Source organism: Carassius auratus, chromosome 36 (genome assembly GCF_003368295.1).
Source record: "Carassius auratus strain Wakin chromosome 36, ASM336829v1, whole genome shotgun sequence".
Lineage (NCBI taxonomy): Eukaryota > Metazoa > Chordata > Actinopteri > Cypriniformes > Cyprinidae > Carassius > Carassius auratus.
The window spans coordinates 9,926,015-9,942,871 of record NC_039278.1 but is presented as its reverse complement, the minus strand read 5'-3'; the positions used below and the strand labels follow the sequence as shown (position 1 = coordinate 9,942,871).

At 35.4% G+C, this 16,857-nt stretch overlaps 2 protein-coding genes across 4 annotated transcripts; both read left to right on the top strand.

Moving 5' to 3' along the window:
• Positions 1-830: 830 nt before the first annotated feature.
• Positions 831-2,601, top strand: LOC113055639 (purine nucleoside phosphorylase-like). The gene is made up of 4 exons (XM_026222051.1): positions 831-836; positions 918-1,093; positions 1,192-1,259; positions 2,203-2,601. The coding sequence occupies exons 1-4, from the start codon at positions 831-833 to the stop codon at positions 2,418-2,420; spliced, it is 468 nt and encodes a 155-aa protein (XP_026077836.1). The 3' UTR covers positions 2,421-2,601.
• Positions 2,602-6,686: 4,085 nt separating this feature from the next.
• Positions 6,687-14,499, top strand: LOC113055204 (GTP-binding protein REM 1-like). Of its 3 annotated transcripts, none has more exons than XM_026221257.1 (5): positions 7,119-7,990; positions 8,764-9,110; positions 10,937-11,019; positions 12,444-12,651; positions 13,318-14,496. In XM_026221257.1, exons 1-5 carry the CDS (start codon positions 7,959-7,961, stop codon positions 13,593-13,595), a joined length of 948 nt encoding a protein of 315 aa, XP_026077042.1. In that variant the 5' UTR covers positions 7,119-7,958; the 3' UTR covers positions 13,596-14,496. The 3 variants fall into 3 exon arrangements, with proteins under 3 accessions (XP_026077045.1, XP_026077042.1, XP_026077043.1); XM_026221258.1 differs by having other exon boundaries at positions 7,121-7,698; XM_026221260.1 differs by lacking the exon at positions 12,444-12,651 and having other exon boundaries at positions 6,687-7,990; positions 13,254-14,499.
• The last annotated feature ends 2,358 nt before the right edge of the window (positions 14,500-16,857 follow it).

The following is a 16,857-nucleotide window of genomic DNA, read 5'->3' as shown; positions in this document are numbered from 1 at the left end:
AATTGTTTGGTGTTATACAATTTTGGAAAAAGTCTCTTATGCTCACCAAGGCCGTGTTTATTTTATCAAAGATACAGTAGAAACAGTAATATTGTAAAATACATAAAAAATAAATAAATGTTTTCTATTTGAAAATATTTTTAAATGTATTTCTGTCATATAAAATGAATTCATTGTCAAAGTCATTATCTTAATCTTCAGTGTCAAATGCCCCTTCAGAAATTATTCTAATATGTTGATTTTATGATCAAGAAATATTTCTTATAATTATTATCAATGCTAAAAACAGTAATGCTGCTTAATATATTAATATTTTCTGGGGAACAGCATTTTCTTTTTAATATATAAATATTTTGTATGTATTTTTTGTATATGTCTGTCTTTACTATCACTTTTAATCAATCGAATGCATCCTTGCTGAATAAGTGTAGCTGACCCTAAATTTTCAGTGATATTTTTTCATTCAGTTAACCTTGGTAAGTAAGTCTCTTTCTTGAGTTAACATAGTCCCATCAGGCTTTATCTGCTTAATGATTCGGGTTAATACACAATCTTTCTATCTTGACAGGTTTCATGATGTGTCACAAATAGAATTATATTATAACAGAATTATATTGCATTCCAAAAGTAACCCCAAAACACTGTTATTTTCATGTTGTGTCATGCTTCAGTCTAAAATTATGATCGAATAAGGAGATTCCTTTTTCTTTTTGCATGCCCGCACAGTATATTCACTCCACTCAATCCTGGTCATGCTGATTTGAGTCACATGCTTTATATCAGGGCACAGTGTACCATTCAATTAAACTTTTGTGTGGCTTACTGGTAGCATGCCTGTACAGTACACTCACAAGCTCTTTATTAAAAAGGCACTGGATGTTGAAAATGGATTAAGAGTTTGTGCTTTTGTTTCTCAGGTCACTTTTCCAGTAAGAGTGTTCAAGCTTCTGGGTGTCGAAACCTTGATTGTCACTAATGCAGCAGGGTCATTAGCGGACAGTTATAGCTGTGGTGATATTATGATCATATGTGATCACATTAACTTCCCTGGGCTTGCTGGACTGAACCCTCTAAATGGCCCTAATGATGATAAGTGAGTATCAATGTACATGTTGAAGTGAGTTAAAAAAATAATTCATTCATTAGAATCACCAGTAAAAGGAATGTAATCATTTATCGGTTCCTGTCAAGGTTTGGTCCTCGATTTCCGCCCATGTCTGAGGCCCGCCTTCTGCACCGACTGGGAGTGGATGCAGTTGGTAAACGGATGTCTTGTTTTGTAAAATCAATACAATTCATGTCTAATCAAAATCTTTAAATTGTTTAAACAATGAATGGGCATTTAAGCTTTTCAAAAAATCCACACTGTAACTTTGACTGATGATGTAATTTAGCAACACGTTCAGTTTACCCAAAAATGTTTCTCAGATTTACTCAGGTTGTTCCAAACCATTCTGAGATTCTTATTCTGTTAAACACAAAAGAAGATATTTTGAAGAATGTTGAAAACCAATCAGTTTCTGGTAACCATTGACTTCCATTGCATGGGGGGGCATGTGGAAGTCAATGGCTTCCATAATTCATATAGAGATTGGATGACGATTATATTTAACTGCAATATTAAAGTATTACTGTTTTATTGAATGTAAAAATAGAGGAAATTAGCTTGCAGAATTAAATATCAAATATCGATCAATACCAATAAATAAATCTAATATTGACTTATAAACAATATATCATGCAAACCTAGTTTTTGTTTTTATTTTTATTTTTATTTGTAAATGTCCCTACATGTGGTGAATATTAGTATTTTTTTAACTCCTTTATTGCACGGCTCTCTGGAATACTTGGTTCTAAAAAAAATATCTGTCTGTTGTGACTGTTAAGCTGTATTTTTTGCCACTGTTGCAGGCAACTGATTTTCTGCACAGCTGTGTTAGTTTCACATATCTTGAATCATGCTGTGATGTTATAGTCATTATAGACAATAATTTCTTAAACTTCAATATTCAATAAAATCAATATTCCAAGTGCATTTATATTTGTATTTGGTAAGCAGCTATATAAAAAGCCAGTTGGACATTATGGCCAAATTACTATGTTGATACATAGCTGTGTAGTATATAGAAATAGTAAATCATATTGTTAAATTGTCATAGTTATGCATTAAAATTTTAATTTATGTCTAATTTGCTTTTAAAGGAATGAGTACTGCACCGGAAGTGTTGGTTGCCAGTCATTGTGGCATGAGAGTCTTTGGTCTCTCCCTCATCACTAACAAAGTAGTGAAAAGCTATGAGGACATTGAGTCTGTCAATCATGAAGCTGTGCTGGAAGTGAGCGAAATGCGTTCAGAGATGCTGCAGGTGCTCGTCACAGAGCTCATCACCCGCATGGACATCAACAACAACACAGCATGATGTCATCAACACTATAACTGCCAATCAAAACCTCATTCAGGAAAATCTGCAGGTATACTATGATCATGTTTTTAATTTCTTTATATCACTGAATGTTATTACAGAACATCTGTTTCAATAACACTTTTTTTTTAGATATTTAAATGTTTTTACCATTTGCAGTGATCACAAAAATGACCTTGTTTAAAGGTGCCATAACAACAAACATAAAACACTAGGTTATTCCATGTTATTCATTACATTTTTATCATTTTTGAACTGTGAAGGTTGAATATGCATCTGTATATTGATGCTTACATAGTATTAAGCACAACTTTATGTGGGGAAATGCATATTCATTATGCAAAGGAATATAATTTCTAATGTTAATACTTTGATGATAAAGTTGGATATTTAAACCATTGCCCTGCTATATATAATATATTTTATATATACTGTTTGCATTGTAAATGTGCCACTGAATATGAACCTTTTTGTATAACCTTCTCTTCTATAAACATTCATCTTATCTATAATCCAGAAATGTTAGCAATAAAAGTGTATTTTGAAAATATATTTTACAATTATTTGATCATTACATTACAACATACATTTTTTTATTATACAGTGCAAGCCCCATTAATTAATTTCGGCGTGTATTTTACAGATTTTGTCCTTGTTCTGCCATGCAAAAGTGTATTTTGACAAGCATTGGGAAATTTCACAATCCTTGATTAACTGATTTTGCTTCAATCACCTAAAACATGTACTGATTTATATAAATTCGTATAAATTGTGACGATCTTTCCTGCTAGGCTACACAATAAAAACACAACAGGAATTGATTTAAAGTGAATAGCGCAGTTTTGCTAATGTTTAGTATGTCCACTAGATGGAAGCAGAAGCACGGTGCGCTCAGGCGTCTATCTCCGGTTGTTATATTGCAAACTTGTGAAATATGCTGGGATAGTTTAAGAAACTCTTGGTAAATTTGATGTCGACGACGGGTCTGGGAAAAAAAATATTATGGCGGCTCAAAATATACTTAACTTTAATTCAGTGGTATGACTGACTGTTTATGGTTAACATAACAGCATTTTGTGACAGATAATGAAAATATTTGCAGTACACACCCCATTTATTCTTCCATGTATGAGTAAAGCCAGACAGCTGCGGTTAGATTTAAAACGTCCTTTTTTCTTCTTTTTTTCTTTTTATTTTGTAATCTCTGCTTTATGAACAGGAACATTTCAAAATCATGTGCACAAACTCCATACAAGAAGGACAACTGAAACACTGGAACAGGACCAGATCACCACAAAGACAAAATAGTATCAAAGAACTGATTATGTGTACTATGAAGTGAAAGTAGAATTTCATAGTTGTGATTTGCAACACTTGCGATTAGTTGACAGCTGCAATATGTTGTAGTAACACATCAAATCCAGGAAAGAAGCAATAAAAGACCTGGAGGAGCTCTGAGCTTCGAGAGAGGAACCTGCAAATGACCAGAAGTATTATGGATACAGACAGAAGCTCATTTGCCAGAGCCAACAATCTGCTTATCCAGACAAAGCAGGATGACTAAAAGATGGCATTTTGGCCAACAGATCTGTAAAAAATAAAAAGTAATCAAAATTATATTCAGAAAAATCATTTATTTATTGGTTCTAGCTCCCATAAGAACTCTTCAGTGTTTAATTAAGTTGTAATATAGTTCCCCTTTTATAACTGAAAGGGCGAGAAGATTTAAACCTGTTGTTTAAGAAAGAAATGGTCAATTTGGAGAGACGCCAACACCAAAGAGAACAGGAAGTGCTGTCTGCTGCAGTTGAGGAAAATAAGCTCTACTGTTTCAATTACTTTTTAGATTTATTTCATTTTAAATGAAGGTAATTTGTGACTTTAGGAGCTTTATTAAAAAATATGCTTGTGGTTTGGTTTTCAGAAACATGCTTTTCACATCCCTCCCATTGTCAAACTGACGGCCTCACAGAATGACACAATGAGAGAAGATATTCATCAGCAGAGAAATGTAATTAAATTGTTCATTTACCTTTTTTTAAGGCGGTAATGGAGATGGAGAGGAAGAATGAAGAGCTAAGGAAGAGTATTCAGGAACTGCAACTGTCAAGAACAAAAAAACATCAGGAGAGAGATCTTTCCAGATGTTTTCGTGAAATCGGAAGAGTAAATGAATGAGGACAATGAGTTATTGAGGCAAACAGCTTCTTTATCACAAATAGTTCTTATGTCCTCAATTAACACTAGAACATTGTCAAGCTCTTCAGCTGAAGCATTGCCAAGTTATACAATAATTGCAGTTGCAGAGAAAAATTCTCCCAGAATTGGCCACTTCAAAGGAAGTTCAACAAACTTCTCAAAATGTCTAACAGTGTTAGTATGGCCCGACCCCTCCCATAAACAGATATAGAACAGCAACACTTACTGAACTTCACTTTCAAGAACCTTCTCAAACATACTGACAGCACACAGCCTGTGACAGTTTAACATCCACTATGGGGAAGAAGCTCATATCATGCATTGAGAAGCAATTTAAAGTTCACCCCTGGCATCATTTATCCGTCTACACTTTTTTTTCCAATGCAGATTGCAAAAGAATAAATTCTGAAGGATGTTGCAACTGTTTTTGTCCATATCATGAAAGACAATGGGGTCCAAAACCAAATATGAAGAAATCTGAAGAAAATCATGATGTGTTCCTAAAAGCATCAATAGCCAAATATGGTTGCAAGTTTCTTCAATTTGTTGTTTCCTGACACCATAGTTCAAACTGACATTCATGAACAAGACCACAAACTTGAGTAGTTGGAATTACAGCTTTTGACCTGTGGTTATAAGCATTGTTTCTTCTTAGTACGACATGTGGATGCACATGAGCAAAATAAGCAATCTAACGTTATGTGCATTTTATAATTTTACACATTACTGTTAATCAGCAAGTTACATCATTGTACAGAAGGTGAGTAAAAGATGACTGAATTTGGGTGAACAATAACGCAGACTTGTATGATGTGTAACGCATTCACCCAATTAGCTTTTTTTGGAGATTGGAGTGTGGCGCTGCAAGAGGAAAAAGTACCTTATCGACTTTCAAAAAAAAAAGTATTGGGCAGTTGGAGATGGTGTTAGATTACACAGTTTTGGAAAAGACTCCAAAGGCCATCTTGAAGATAAATGAAGAACAAGAGAATGCTGTGCATTCATGGAATCCCTGGTGCCCATTAAATGTTAATGAAGGTTTCACATTTCCCAACAGTCTGTTCCAAAACAGCATGTCATTTTCATCTCCATGACAATCGGTGATATCTCCAGAACAATCTGACACTTTATTCCAAGGTCCTGTGAGTGCAAACACAACCTCTTGCCACCCATGGGAGCTGTTATGTCACAGATTAAATGTATTCGTATGAACTTTTGGTCCTTAAGTGTTTTGGCCTAGGGGACAAAGGACGTTCATAACAAGCAAAAATATTCACTGTATACACATTCTGTATTGTGTCACACTGAGCACCAAATTATAAAGGTTTTCGTTAAATGGAGATAATGATAAACAGATCTGGGATTTCCTGCACCGCTTGTGACAGAGACATGGCATTATCTGCAGATGTACTGAGCCCCAACAAAGAAACTTCTCATGTTTCCTGTCTTAAACAACTGTCTCAGGCTGTGGTGACCATGCTTAAGGGCAAATGTTTCTGAATAATATCTTTTGCAGCAACATGAGGGTGAGTAAATGACAATAATCTTCTGTTCCTGTTAGTCTACTGTATATTTTAGCTGTACTTTTAGCTGTACTCCAGATATGAATATATCTCAATATACCCCAAGTGGATTTACTCCCCGTGTAGCCTTGTGCTGAAGACATGACCTTTTTGAGTCTTCCCTTGAGCTGCTATATATTACAGATGAAAATCAGTGAAGCTACTTCATTAAATCATCTTACTCAGTAAAACAGTTATACTGATCTTTTTTTTTATTATTTTATTTTATTATTATTATTATTATTTCCAAGGTTGAAAATAGCTGTGCTGCTTAATATTTTTATGGAATCCATGATGCTTTTTATCAGCATTCTTAGATGAAAATAATGTTAAAAGGAACAGCATTTATTTGAAATAGAAATATTTTTAACTCTAAATTATGAATTAATGCATCATCTTTGTTTGTGTGTGTGTGTGTGTGTGTATACAGTATATTCAATAGATTCTAAAATTCTTCAGAGTATACTGTTTTCAAAGCAGAAGAACATATTGTTGAAGTTTGGTACCAGTCAGCAAGCAAATGTAATTGCATGTAATGACACTTTAAAGTGTCGGTCCTCAATTTCTGCATTTCTGAACCAACTATACTATTTTAAACCTTGAAACAGTAGTTTTGAGACATTGATGTAATTGTCCAAAGTGTGGGAACAAGACTTGCTCTGTAAACATTTAGGGATTTCAGCACCCCAGTGTACGGGCGACTGGTTTGATTACTTCTTGTTTAAATTGGAAAAGATTCAGCTGAGCCTCAGAGAATTAAAAATTCCTGGTAAAAACAACAACAACTGCGAGATCTAAGCAGGGGACAAACCTTTTTTCCTCTAATTCACAGGATTCCAAGTTCTTTTTTCCCCATGTGTGTTCAGTGCTGGAATGCTTTCTAATAAATAAAACTTATTTTAGAATCAAAAATACCTAGATGCTATAAAATTGCAACATTCATTATCCGATTGCATAAGCCTAAAGAAAAGAAACAGCTGTGATTGTTTGTCTCTAAAGAAAAATAAATACAATGTGTGTGGTTTCACTTTGCATGACTTCACAGAGATGACATCATTAAATCAAAATGCGTTTAACATCAAAGCAATATGACTAATGAGAACCCTCTGATAACATATGATATCTCAGCTCAGCTTTAAGCAGGAAATGACAGAACGTCGACGTCATGGAGAGATGGAGTAGGACGGTGCTAAAAAGACATTATAACATTTCGTGGCCCTGGATGATGTTGAAAGACTCTCCGCGAGGACCCACGAGACTTTCAGCTGAGGGCCCATTTGTTGAGTTGTGTTTATGGATCATTTGAGTAATATAAACAGAAGGCACGTTTCTCCGCGCGCTCTGAGCTCGAGCTGAGTTGGCAACAGGACCCCACCTGTGTTTAATCACAAGACACGATACATGCAACTTCACACCGACCCAGCTCTGCGGGCTGACGCTCAAAGTCTACAAGTGAAGCATGAACTGAGAAGACGCGCTGTGGACTCCTAAAACTTGCTCGCCGTGAGATAAAGGTGAGTGAAAGGTCATAGATGTGAACTCGCCGATGTTTTTCCGAACGAGACGAGGCTGTGACAGACAGCGCCAGAGATTGAGGGAAATACTTCATTACGCTCTTAAATTTTTAAAAGCGTTGTGGAACTCTCGGGGCTGTTGCCATGACTGCAGCGGTGTAGCGTTCCCCTGCAGCCGCTTCATCAAACTCCACTGCGCGCAAACTGATTGATTCACTACCAGTTGCTTTAAACTTCATTCTGCGTCTCAATGAACCTGGATGCTTTTGAACATTCATTTACAGACATGCTTGTGAGTAGCCTACGCTTCACTTTCTAAAGATGTTTTTTTGTTGTTGTTGTTGTTGGACTGACTGCTGGTGTGTTTATTAATGCGTAAAATGTGGTAAAATGCATAAATATGCAGAGGACACCGGGTTAGTTGTCACTATAATGCTTACAGAGTCAGAAGTCCAAACAGACAAATGCTTGTTTTTAGCTCTTTGTTTATCTAATTAGAATAATAAAACTAAACTTAAAACCTTACATTTTGTTCTTAGAATGGGGAAAGTTGTCACGTTTTAAATGTCATAGATGCATAGTTGACAACGTTTAGTTTGGTATTTTTTATTTCTTTATTTTAGTAATATTTTTCTATAATATATTAAATGTTATGGCTGCTATTATTAAAATGTGAAGTTTTTTTTTTTTTTTTTTTTAATAAGTCGGTGTATAGGCATACTAAAGTTGGCTTTAGAAAAAAAAAATGTTCATTGGAATAAAAAATGTCACTACTAGCACCGATCTCATTAAAAGTTTGCTCACACTATGATTTTATGTCCAAAGCTTAAAATTATTGGAGACACATGTAAAGTGTGCATAAGTATACTTTACAAAATTTGTAACAAAATGAACATTTTATTTTTTAACTGGAAGAGATTGGATAATAAAGGTGAAAAAGTCAACGAGTGACTCTTTAAAAAAAAAATATTTTTTTATTAATTAATTTTTTTACTGGTGGTGTATGATTTATATGCAGTGAATCTGTTAGTTTTCCTATCATAATAAAGTCACTTTTTTGTTCAGGCATACCTATGTTTATAAGATGACACTCAACACAGAGAAAGAGGGAAAGGAAGCACTGAGGAGAAGAGCGAGTACTCCCATCCCCTCCTCTCGTCAAGCAGGCAAGGGAGAAAGAGGCCCCTCCGCTGACCCCTATCACCCTCCACTCGCCCAGTCAGCTTCCTACCACCCTGGAGACAAGAGCATCCACTCGCGGGCCAACTGGTCTTCTGACTCTGAGTCGGACAGCTCTGGAACTGAGTGTCTTTATCGCGTGGTTTTGTTGGGGGATCACGGCGTGGGGAAGTCAAGCCTTGCCAACATTTTTGCTGGAATACAAGAGAAGGATGCCCACAAACACATTGGAGGTATAAAATCCAAAGTATATTACGGCTTTTGTGAACATTTGTCCATATCAGGTCACTTTTGTTGATTCAGTTGATTCGTTCTGTTCGGTTCAATCAGCACAGTGTTATTGTGCAACAGTAAATATAGCATTGACACACTTCTGTAAAAGTGCACAGTATTGCAGGGCCTAAAATAACCTTGACTAATCTATTAGGTCTGCCTGATTGATTGCGCTCTCAAATTGTCACGCGTCAAGATTGATCCTGAAACATTAATTGTATGGTGATATTGATTAATACATCAGTCAGAGCAAACAGTACATACAGTATATTGATTTGCGTACAAGCTGTTTTCTAGAGCATTGTTGGCTGTTTTAGTCCTTTAAGCACAAATTTTTAAGTTTACAGTGGTTTAAACATTATATTTTTATACCATAAATGTATAATCATGACTGATTTAAAGTCAGCACTGTTGTGTGGGGATCTGTCACATTTTTCCAGTCCTGTCCATCTTTTACTGTCCCAAGGGTGTGAGAGAATCCATTTTGACTGACACACAACTGGTCCATCAAAGAACTATGTATAAACCTAACAGTTTAAACTGGCTTAAATATTCAGCACACAAATTTATGTATCTCCCTAATGCATTGAACTATACAAAAAATGCATTTATCAAAGCAGTAAATGTGCATCTGTGAGTGGCAATCTGTTGACCTACATGCTGTTTTTTGTCTAATGGCATATGACTTTATGTCTTGGCTGTGTCGGCTTTGACCTGAGCAGAACATCATCCTGTAAATAATCATGACATTGACAGGCTGATATGTGTATATTGATTCTTGTATCAGTGGAGAAATATTAGTAGGCTACACTTCTGCATGACCCTAAATAAAAGCAGATTTGCAGGTTTATCATCAGGATTCTTCTTCTTGTTTGTAAGGCATGTTTGGATTATATTTTAGATTTGGTCTTAACATTTAGATGTTAACTGACGTGAAATGTAAGACATTGAAGTTGATTAAAGAACACTGTTATTCTTTTATCTTGAATTCACGTTTCATAGCCAAGTTTGTTCTTAAGTGCTATACATCTTGTAGAGGTCTCGAAAAATGACATTGAAAAAATCTAAAGTGGAAAAATGAGGCAAGGTCAGCATCAACCTAGACTGTAGCAAAGTGTGTTTTTCTTCTTGTCAGACTAGCTGTGCGATCAGTTTATCAGACATGGCTCGGTGATTTTTCCACTATTCCACTTCACATGCATTTTTCATGCTTGTGATTATAACAAAGCACTGTTCAATTGTTTCACAGATTAAAGTCAGCAAAAACCTGTTTTGTTACCGTTGGAACAATTCATGATCAAGCAGAGAAAATACTTTAAAAACCTAGTTACTTACTTTAATAATATAATTTCCTTATACATTATGTACATCTTTAAAATTGTTTTCCAAGAAATATTTTCAAATGGATTTCAAGTTTGGAAGAAAAAAAGTGTTTTTTCAAAATGAAATTTGTGAAAGTTTCTGGGTAGTCACATCAGGGGAACATTCTCAGTTTTATGTTGGTTTGTTTAGTTTTTTCCTGCCTGTGGATTTGAGCACATCTTTGATATATGGACAAAAGTGTTTTTATATATTTATATGCAGTCAAAGCTTTTTTTACCCTTTTAATAAGTAGATTGTGCCAAATAACTTTGTCTTTTTAAGGATTTTTTCCTTATAACAAGTCTATTTCTTCATTATGAAAACATTTATGAAAATGAATGAATTCTTCAGATTGATGTCGGTGATGTTTTGGAAGATACTTAATGTGCCAATTCAACTGAAAATACTGTGCATGTTTCTGTAGAGGATACATATGAGAGAACCCTTATTGTTGATGAGGAGGAGACGACCCTAGTTGTGATGGATACATGGGAAACAGAAAAACAGGTATGCAAACATCATACAGCAATATGTTTCCGCATATTGGCCTGAGGAATCTACTAGATGAATTACCGAATGTAAATAAAGGAAAATCTGAAGTCATGAGTTCTTCAGGGGGTTGCATGTGTCTGCCAGCCGTGAGTCTGTGGTTTGCAGACACAAGTCTCACTTACAGGGCCACAATGCCTTTTGTGCAGTGCTGTGGAAAAAAATGCGGCCATTTGCTGCCAGTCACTAAACTCCATTGAGCGATGCCCTGCAGTGAGCAAGCAACATACAGCTAGCCCCTGCTGCTGACCACACAACCAAGTACACTGATAGCTCTGGGGCCTAATTACACTGCTATCGATGACTCTCCTCTGTGAGCTCTGTCTGTCAGCTAGGCTTTTCTGGTCTCAAGAATTGTTTACAGAGATAAATAATTCTGTACTTCCAGATTAAAGGAAAAATGTTACAATGCACAGCATTTTCTTTACACACCGCATTCAGTTGTTTGTTGTTCATCTTTCAGTACGTGCACAAGTGTTTAAAGGGATATGTTGTCCTAAAATGAAAACTCGTCATTATTAAGCCATTATTAAGCCCTCATCTCATTCCAAACCTCATGTCTTCTGTAAAATGTTTGAAGAACATGTCTGGATGTAAGAATGAGGACTGGGATTGTGAAACTCAAAAATGACAACATAAAGCAACGTTAAAGTATAAGAGTGCTCGTTAAAATTATAAGGCCATAAAGTGAGGACTGTTTGAAAGATTTAATTTTTTATGTTTTTGAAAGAATATCTTATGCTCACCAAGGTTGTATTTATTTGATTAAAAATACAGTAAGAAAAAATTATTGTGAGATTATTACAATTTAAAATTCTTCAAATAACCACAAAATATTTTACAATTTAGTTTATTCCTGTGTCACAAAGCAGAATTTTTAACGTCATTACTCATTCTTTAGTGTCACATGATCCTTCAGAAATCATTCTAATATGTTGATTTGGTGCTACAGAAAGTTATTATTATACTATCATTGAAAAAGTTGTGTTACTTATTCATTTATAAAAAAATTTAAACACGTATCAGCTTTTTGTTACATTAATGTCTTTACTGTCACTTTTGCTCAACTAAATGCATCTTTACTGAACAAAAAGTATTCATTTCTTTCCAAAAATAAAATAGACTTAAAATATTGCACATGATTGGAATGGACCGTTTTCGTTGTTTTTCAAGGTTGAAATCCTTGTTGTAATTGTTTTGAAAAATATTTCATAATATAATAGAAACACATTTAATAATACATTTGGCACTTATTGTGTTCCATTGAAGAAAGTTAATTAAGGAACCACATTCATTTTTTTTTTTTTAACCACGAGTAAACAATGACAGAACTTGTTGTAAAGTAATCCTTTAAAGTGTTCAACCATTTTTTGATTCTCTAGGAGGAAGATGAGAAGTGGGTGCAAGATTACTGCATGCAGGTGGGCAATGCTTACATCATTGTTTACTCCATCACCGACCGCAGCAGCTTTGAGAGCGCATCAGAGTTACGAATCCAGCTGCGTCGCATCCGGCAGGCTGAAAACATTCCCATCATCCTTGTGGGCAACAAAAGTGACTTAGTGCGCTCTCGAGAAGTGGCAGTGGAAGGTGAGAGGAGTTTTGATTTGTATCATCCACACAGACACATTATAGTGGGATGTTATACACTACCATTAAAAAGTTTGGTTAAGTATAAGGAAGGATATTAATGAAAGAATATGTTTTTTTTTAATGAATACCTTTATTTAGCAATTAAATAGATCAAAAGTGACAGTAAAGAAATTTGTAATGCTGTTCATTTGAACTTTCTATTCCTCAAAGAATCCTGAATAAAAGGAATCAATATTTCCACAAAAATATTAAGCAGCACAACTGTTTTCATATCGGTAGTAATAAGAAAAGTTTCTTGAGAACCAAATCAGCATATTAAAATGATTTCCGAAGGATCATAACACTCTAAAGACTGTTACATTTGGAAAATTCAGCTTTGCCATCACAGGAATGAATGACATTTTTTAAATATTTAAAGAAAAAGTTCATTTAAATTCTAATAATATTATTGTTTTACTGTATTTTTAATAAATAAATGCAACCGTGGTGAGCATATGAGACCTCTTTAAAAAATATTTCAAAATCTTACCCCAAACTTTGGAATGGTCGGGTATATCACAGTCTAACTCATGAATGCACAATTGTTTGACATGGTGCAGATGCATAAGCCTTCAAAGCCTTGTGATGGGTTTGGTTTTACACAATCCTGGTCTTCTGTGGCAGAGGGTCGGGCTTGTGCGGTGGTATTCGACTGCAAGTTCATAGAAACCTCCGCCTCCCTCCACCACAACGTTCACGAGCTCTTTGAGGGCATTGTGAGGCAGATCCGACTGCGGCAAGACAGCAAAGAGATCAATGAGCGTCGACGCTCCATTTACAAGCGAAAAGAGAGCATCAGCAAGAAAGCCAGACGCTTCCTAGATCGACTTGTGGCCAAGAATAACAAGAAGATGGCCCTGAAAGTGCGCTCCAAGTCCTGTCATGACCTCGCAGTGCTGTGAACCCACAGATCCCTCTCAGTCCTTGAACTCTGGGTTCTCTCCTCTGTTTTCTGTTTGTAAGGCAAAGGAGGATTTGTCTTTCTGATGAGACTTCTTTTAAATTTGAAAATCAATTCACATTTTTTGTTTGTTTGTGTTGTTTATTTATTCATTTGTCCGAATCTAGCATTAGCAACCTTTTTACTGATTCTTTACTGATTTTACTGGTTTTGCTCATTGTTCTATGTCCTATAGATCCGTTTTTTATAGTTATTTGAATTAAACCAAAGGTTTATTACTGTATATCACCAATTAAGTGGACTTTGTTTTTATCTTATGAACATTTTTATCAGTGTTTGCCTTATCAGACTGAATAGACAATAGTTAGAATTAACAAGCAGTATTTATTATTCATTGTTGTTAATATGTTTTCCTTTAATTATCCTTATAGTTTTTTTCTAACAAAGGAAGTATTTTGTATACACTGAAAGACATTTGCTGTATGAGAAAAGAACAGCCCATTGGAAGAGTCAATGGAGAGACAGCAGAGACCAATGTTATTTTTTTCTTATTCTGTTTATGCAAATATTATAATATAATATTATGGACATGTCAATCATCATTTATAAAGGGCATGTGAATATCCTTCATAAGCCTGTTCCAGTTTATTTGAAAGACATAACTGGTCAGTAAACATTATAAATGTGTCAGCTATTTTTGCAGGAATAATAACAAAAATAATGTTTATAGGCTATTTCTCTCAATGTGTTTTTGTCTATTTTTTTGGCACTGGACATAGAGGAAAATATGGTTTTGTACAACTTAATGTTGTTGGTTTGTAAATATTTATTTCCAAAATTTGTATGATAATAAATGGCTTTGAAATATGTAAATACAATTATGCTAACCTTCCTAACTTTCAGTGTTTTTTATTTTATTTTATTTTATTTTCATTAAATCCTAATATGTTTTGAATTTCTGCTTTTTTCAAATACCAGCCAGTCTTTCAGGAGAACTTGAGAGTTAGCATATTTCATTGTTGCAAGTCATTCTTGATTGCTTTTAAGGGTTAAGATTGTTTAAAATATATTTTTTTACATATTGTTTTATCTGTAAAATGCACTGAGTTGCTCATGTTGCCTCACCATGAACCTGCTACTATTTTTGGCAAAGAATTCTTCAGCTATCCTGTCCTGAACAACCCCATTGTCTTTGTTCTCAGAAATGTGGCTCTGAGGGCTTTTTTCCAAAAATATGGAAATAATCAGTGAAATCAAATCACAGAGATTGTTTAGAAAGCATGCAATGAAGTTTAGTGCTCCACTCAAAGCTATTAAGCAGATTACTCTCTCAAATGCTTATTTTTAGAGGATGTTCAGTGGATGGATCATACATAAGGTCAAAAATATTCCAAACATAAAGGCAATGCAACTGAAAACAATTATGCCTCATTCATTGCATGGCATTAGTTGTAATCTTTACATCTTAAACTGATAAAAAAAAACAGTAGATGTAGACAAGTGAATATTTGCAGTCTATGTTCTGCATTCCCCAAAGTCAGACCTCAAAATGACCAAGAATGCCACTGTATAGACATAAAGTTTGTGGATAGTGGCTTTCCCAGATGCCGACTAAGCCTCATGGTTAAAGTTACACTGTCAGCTGAGGGTCACCAAAAAAAAAAAAAGAGCCTCAGACTACATTTTATTTGTGTTCATCTTCTGAAAGACATTCCTCCAACTGTTGTGTAAAAATTGCTGTTGTTGTTTTATATTTTGACATAAGGAGTTCACCAAAAATTTAAAGTTCTGTCATCATTCAATCATTCATTAATGTTGTTTGAAACCTGTATTACATTTTTGTTTTATTCTTTCAATGAAAGTCAATCGGGGTCCAGTGTTGTTTTAGACTTCACTGACTTTAATTGAATGGCCAAAAATTAGTTTAGATTAGTTTGATTCTTCATTGAAACAGAGCTAGAGAAATTTGTGAATTTTTGATGCTTTTATCAGAAATCTGAACTCTCATGCTGGCGGCATCCATTCACTGCAGAGGATCCATTTGTAAGAAAGTGATTTAATGCTAAAATCTGTTCTGATTAAAACAAGGTTACCTTAATTTTGAATGGTCTAAAGTTGACAACATCTTCAGAAAATGTACATTTTTAAGGGGTGAACTATTCCTTTAACATTCAATGGATGACATGTGTTGTTGCATCAGCTTCTCCCACGTCCATGTGCTTGAGTGCATATGGAGGACATGTGTTGGGGCGACCACTGTCCAGCACCAGGAGAAGAAGCAGAAGGCCGAAACAGCAATTAGGCCAGCCAGTGTGCTGCGCCTGGGTCAGCTCTTTCCACTGCCCCCCTTGTCACCATTGGAGTGGGGGAGGGGACGTGGCGTTGGCTGGGAGCTCAGTGCATTGATTTGGTCAGAGTAATGGAAAGAATGCTCCACTCCACACTCAACCTTTCCCCCAGCTAATACAGCCTACACACACGTACATGCAGATCACATGCAAATAAACATCTTTTGTTGTCTCTCTGTGCATGGAACAGATTTTTTTTGTCTTTGTACACGTATGGTTAACATTCAAACAACTAACCAACATTTGGTGCTGTCTTCAGTTCAGATGTACCATTCTCTAAACTGCTTTGAACTATGATTCATCTCCGAAGCTATTTTACAAAGTAACAATTAACTTCTGCACATACCCAGCAGGTATTTTTGTGGTTGAAACACATGCAAAGCTGTTTCTTCCTTTCATTACAAGTGGAAGTTTTCTCCAAATACCAGAAATAACTGCGCATTAAGCTTCTGACATGAGATTAAAGGGGGTTCATTCACCAGAGCCATGCAGTAAAAAAATGAACAGAACAGGGAAAGAGAGAGGGAGAGCAGAATGGAAAAAGTGAATAAGGCTGAGGAGGTGGCAGTGCATACAGGAAGATGAATGGTCCTGCACTAGTTGCACTGACTGGTTCTTGTAACGTGTCAAGAATCTGGCATCCTCCAGATGTGTGTCATGTTCTTACTGTGGAAAGCCTCTGGAGATATTTACATTTGGCTGCACTCTGTCTCACTGTGAGCGTAGGGATAGAGAGAGCTAATTACGGAAAGTTGGCAGCCAGCAGAACATCAAGCAAGCTGTGGTGAGAGTCAGTGGAAAGAATGAGATTAAACTCCCAAAAATGTGGGGTCATTTTTTTTCATTATATTTTTTACTCATCAAAAAGATGAGTAATTAATATGTTAATTTGTGCTTTTCATTGTAAAGCCCTGT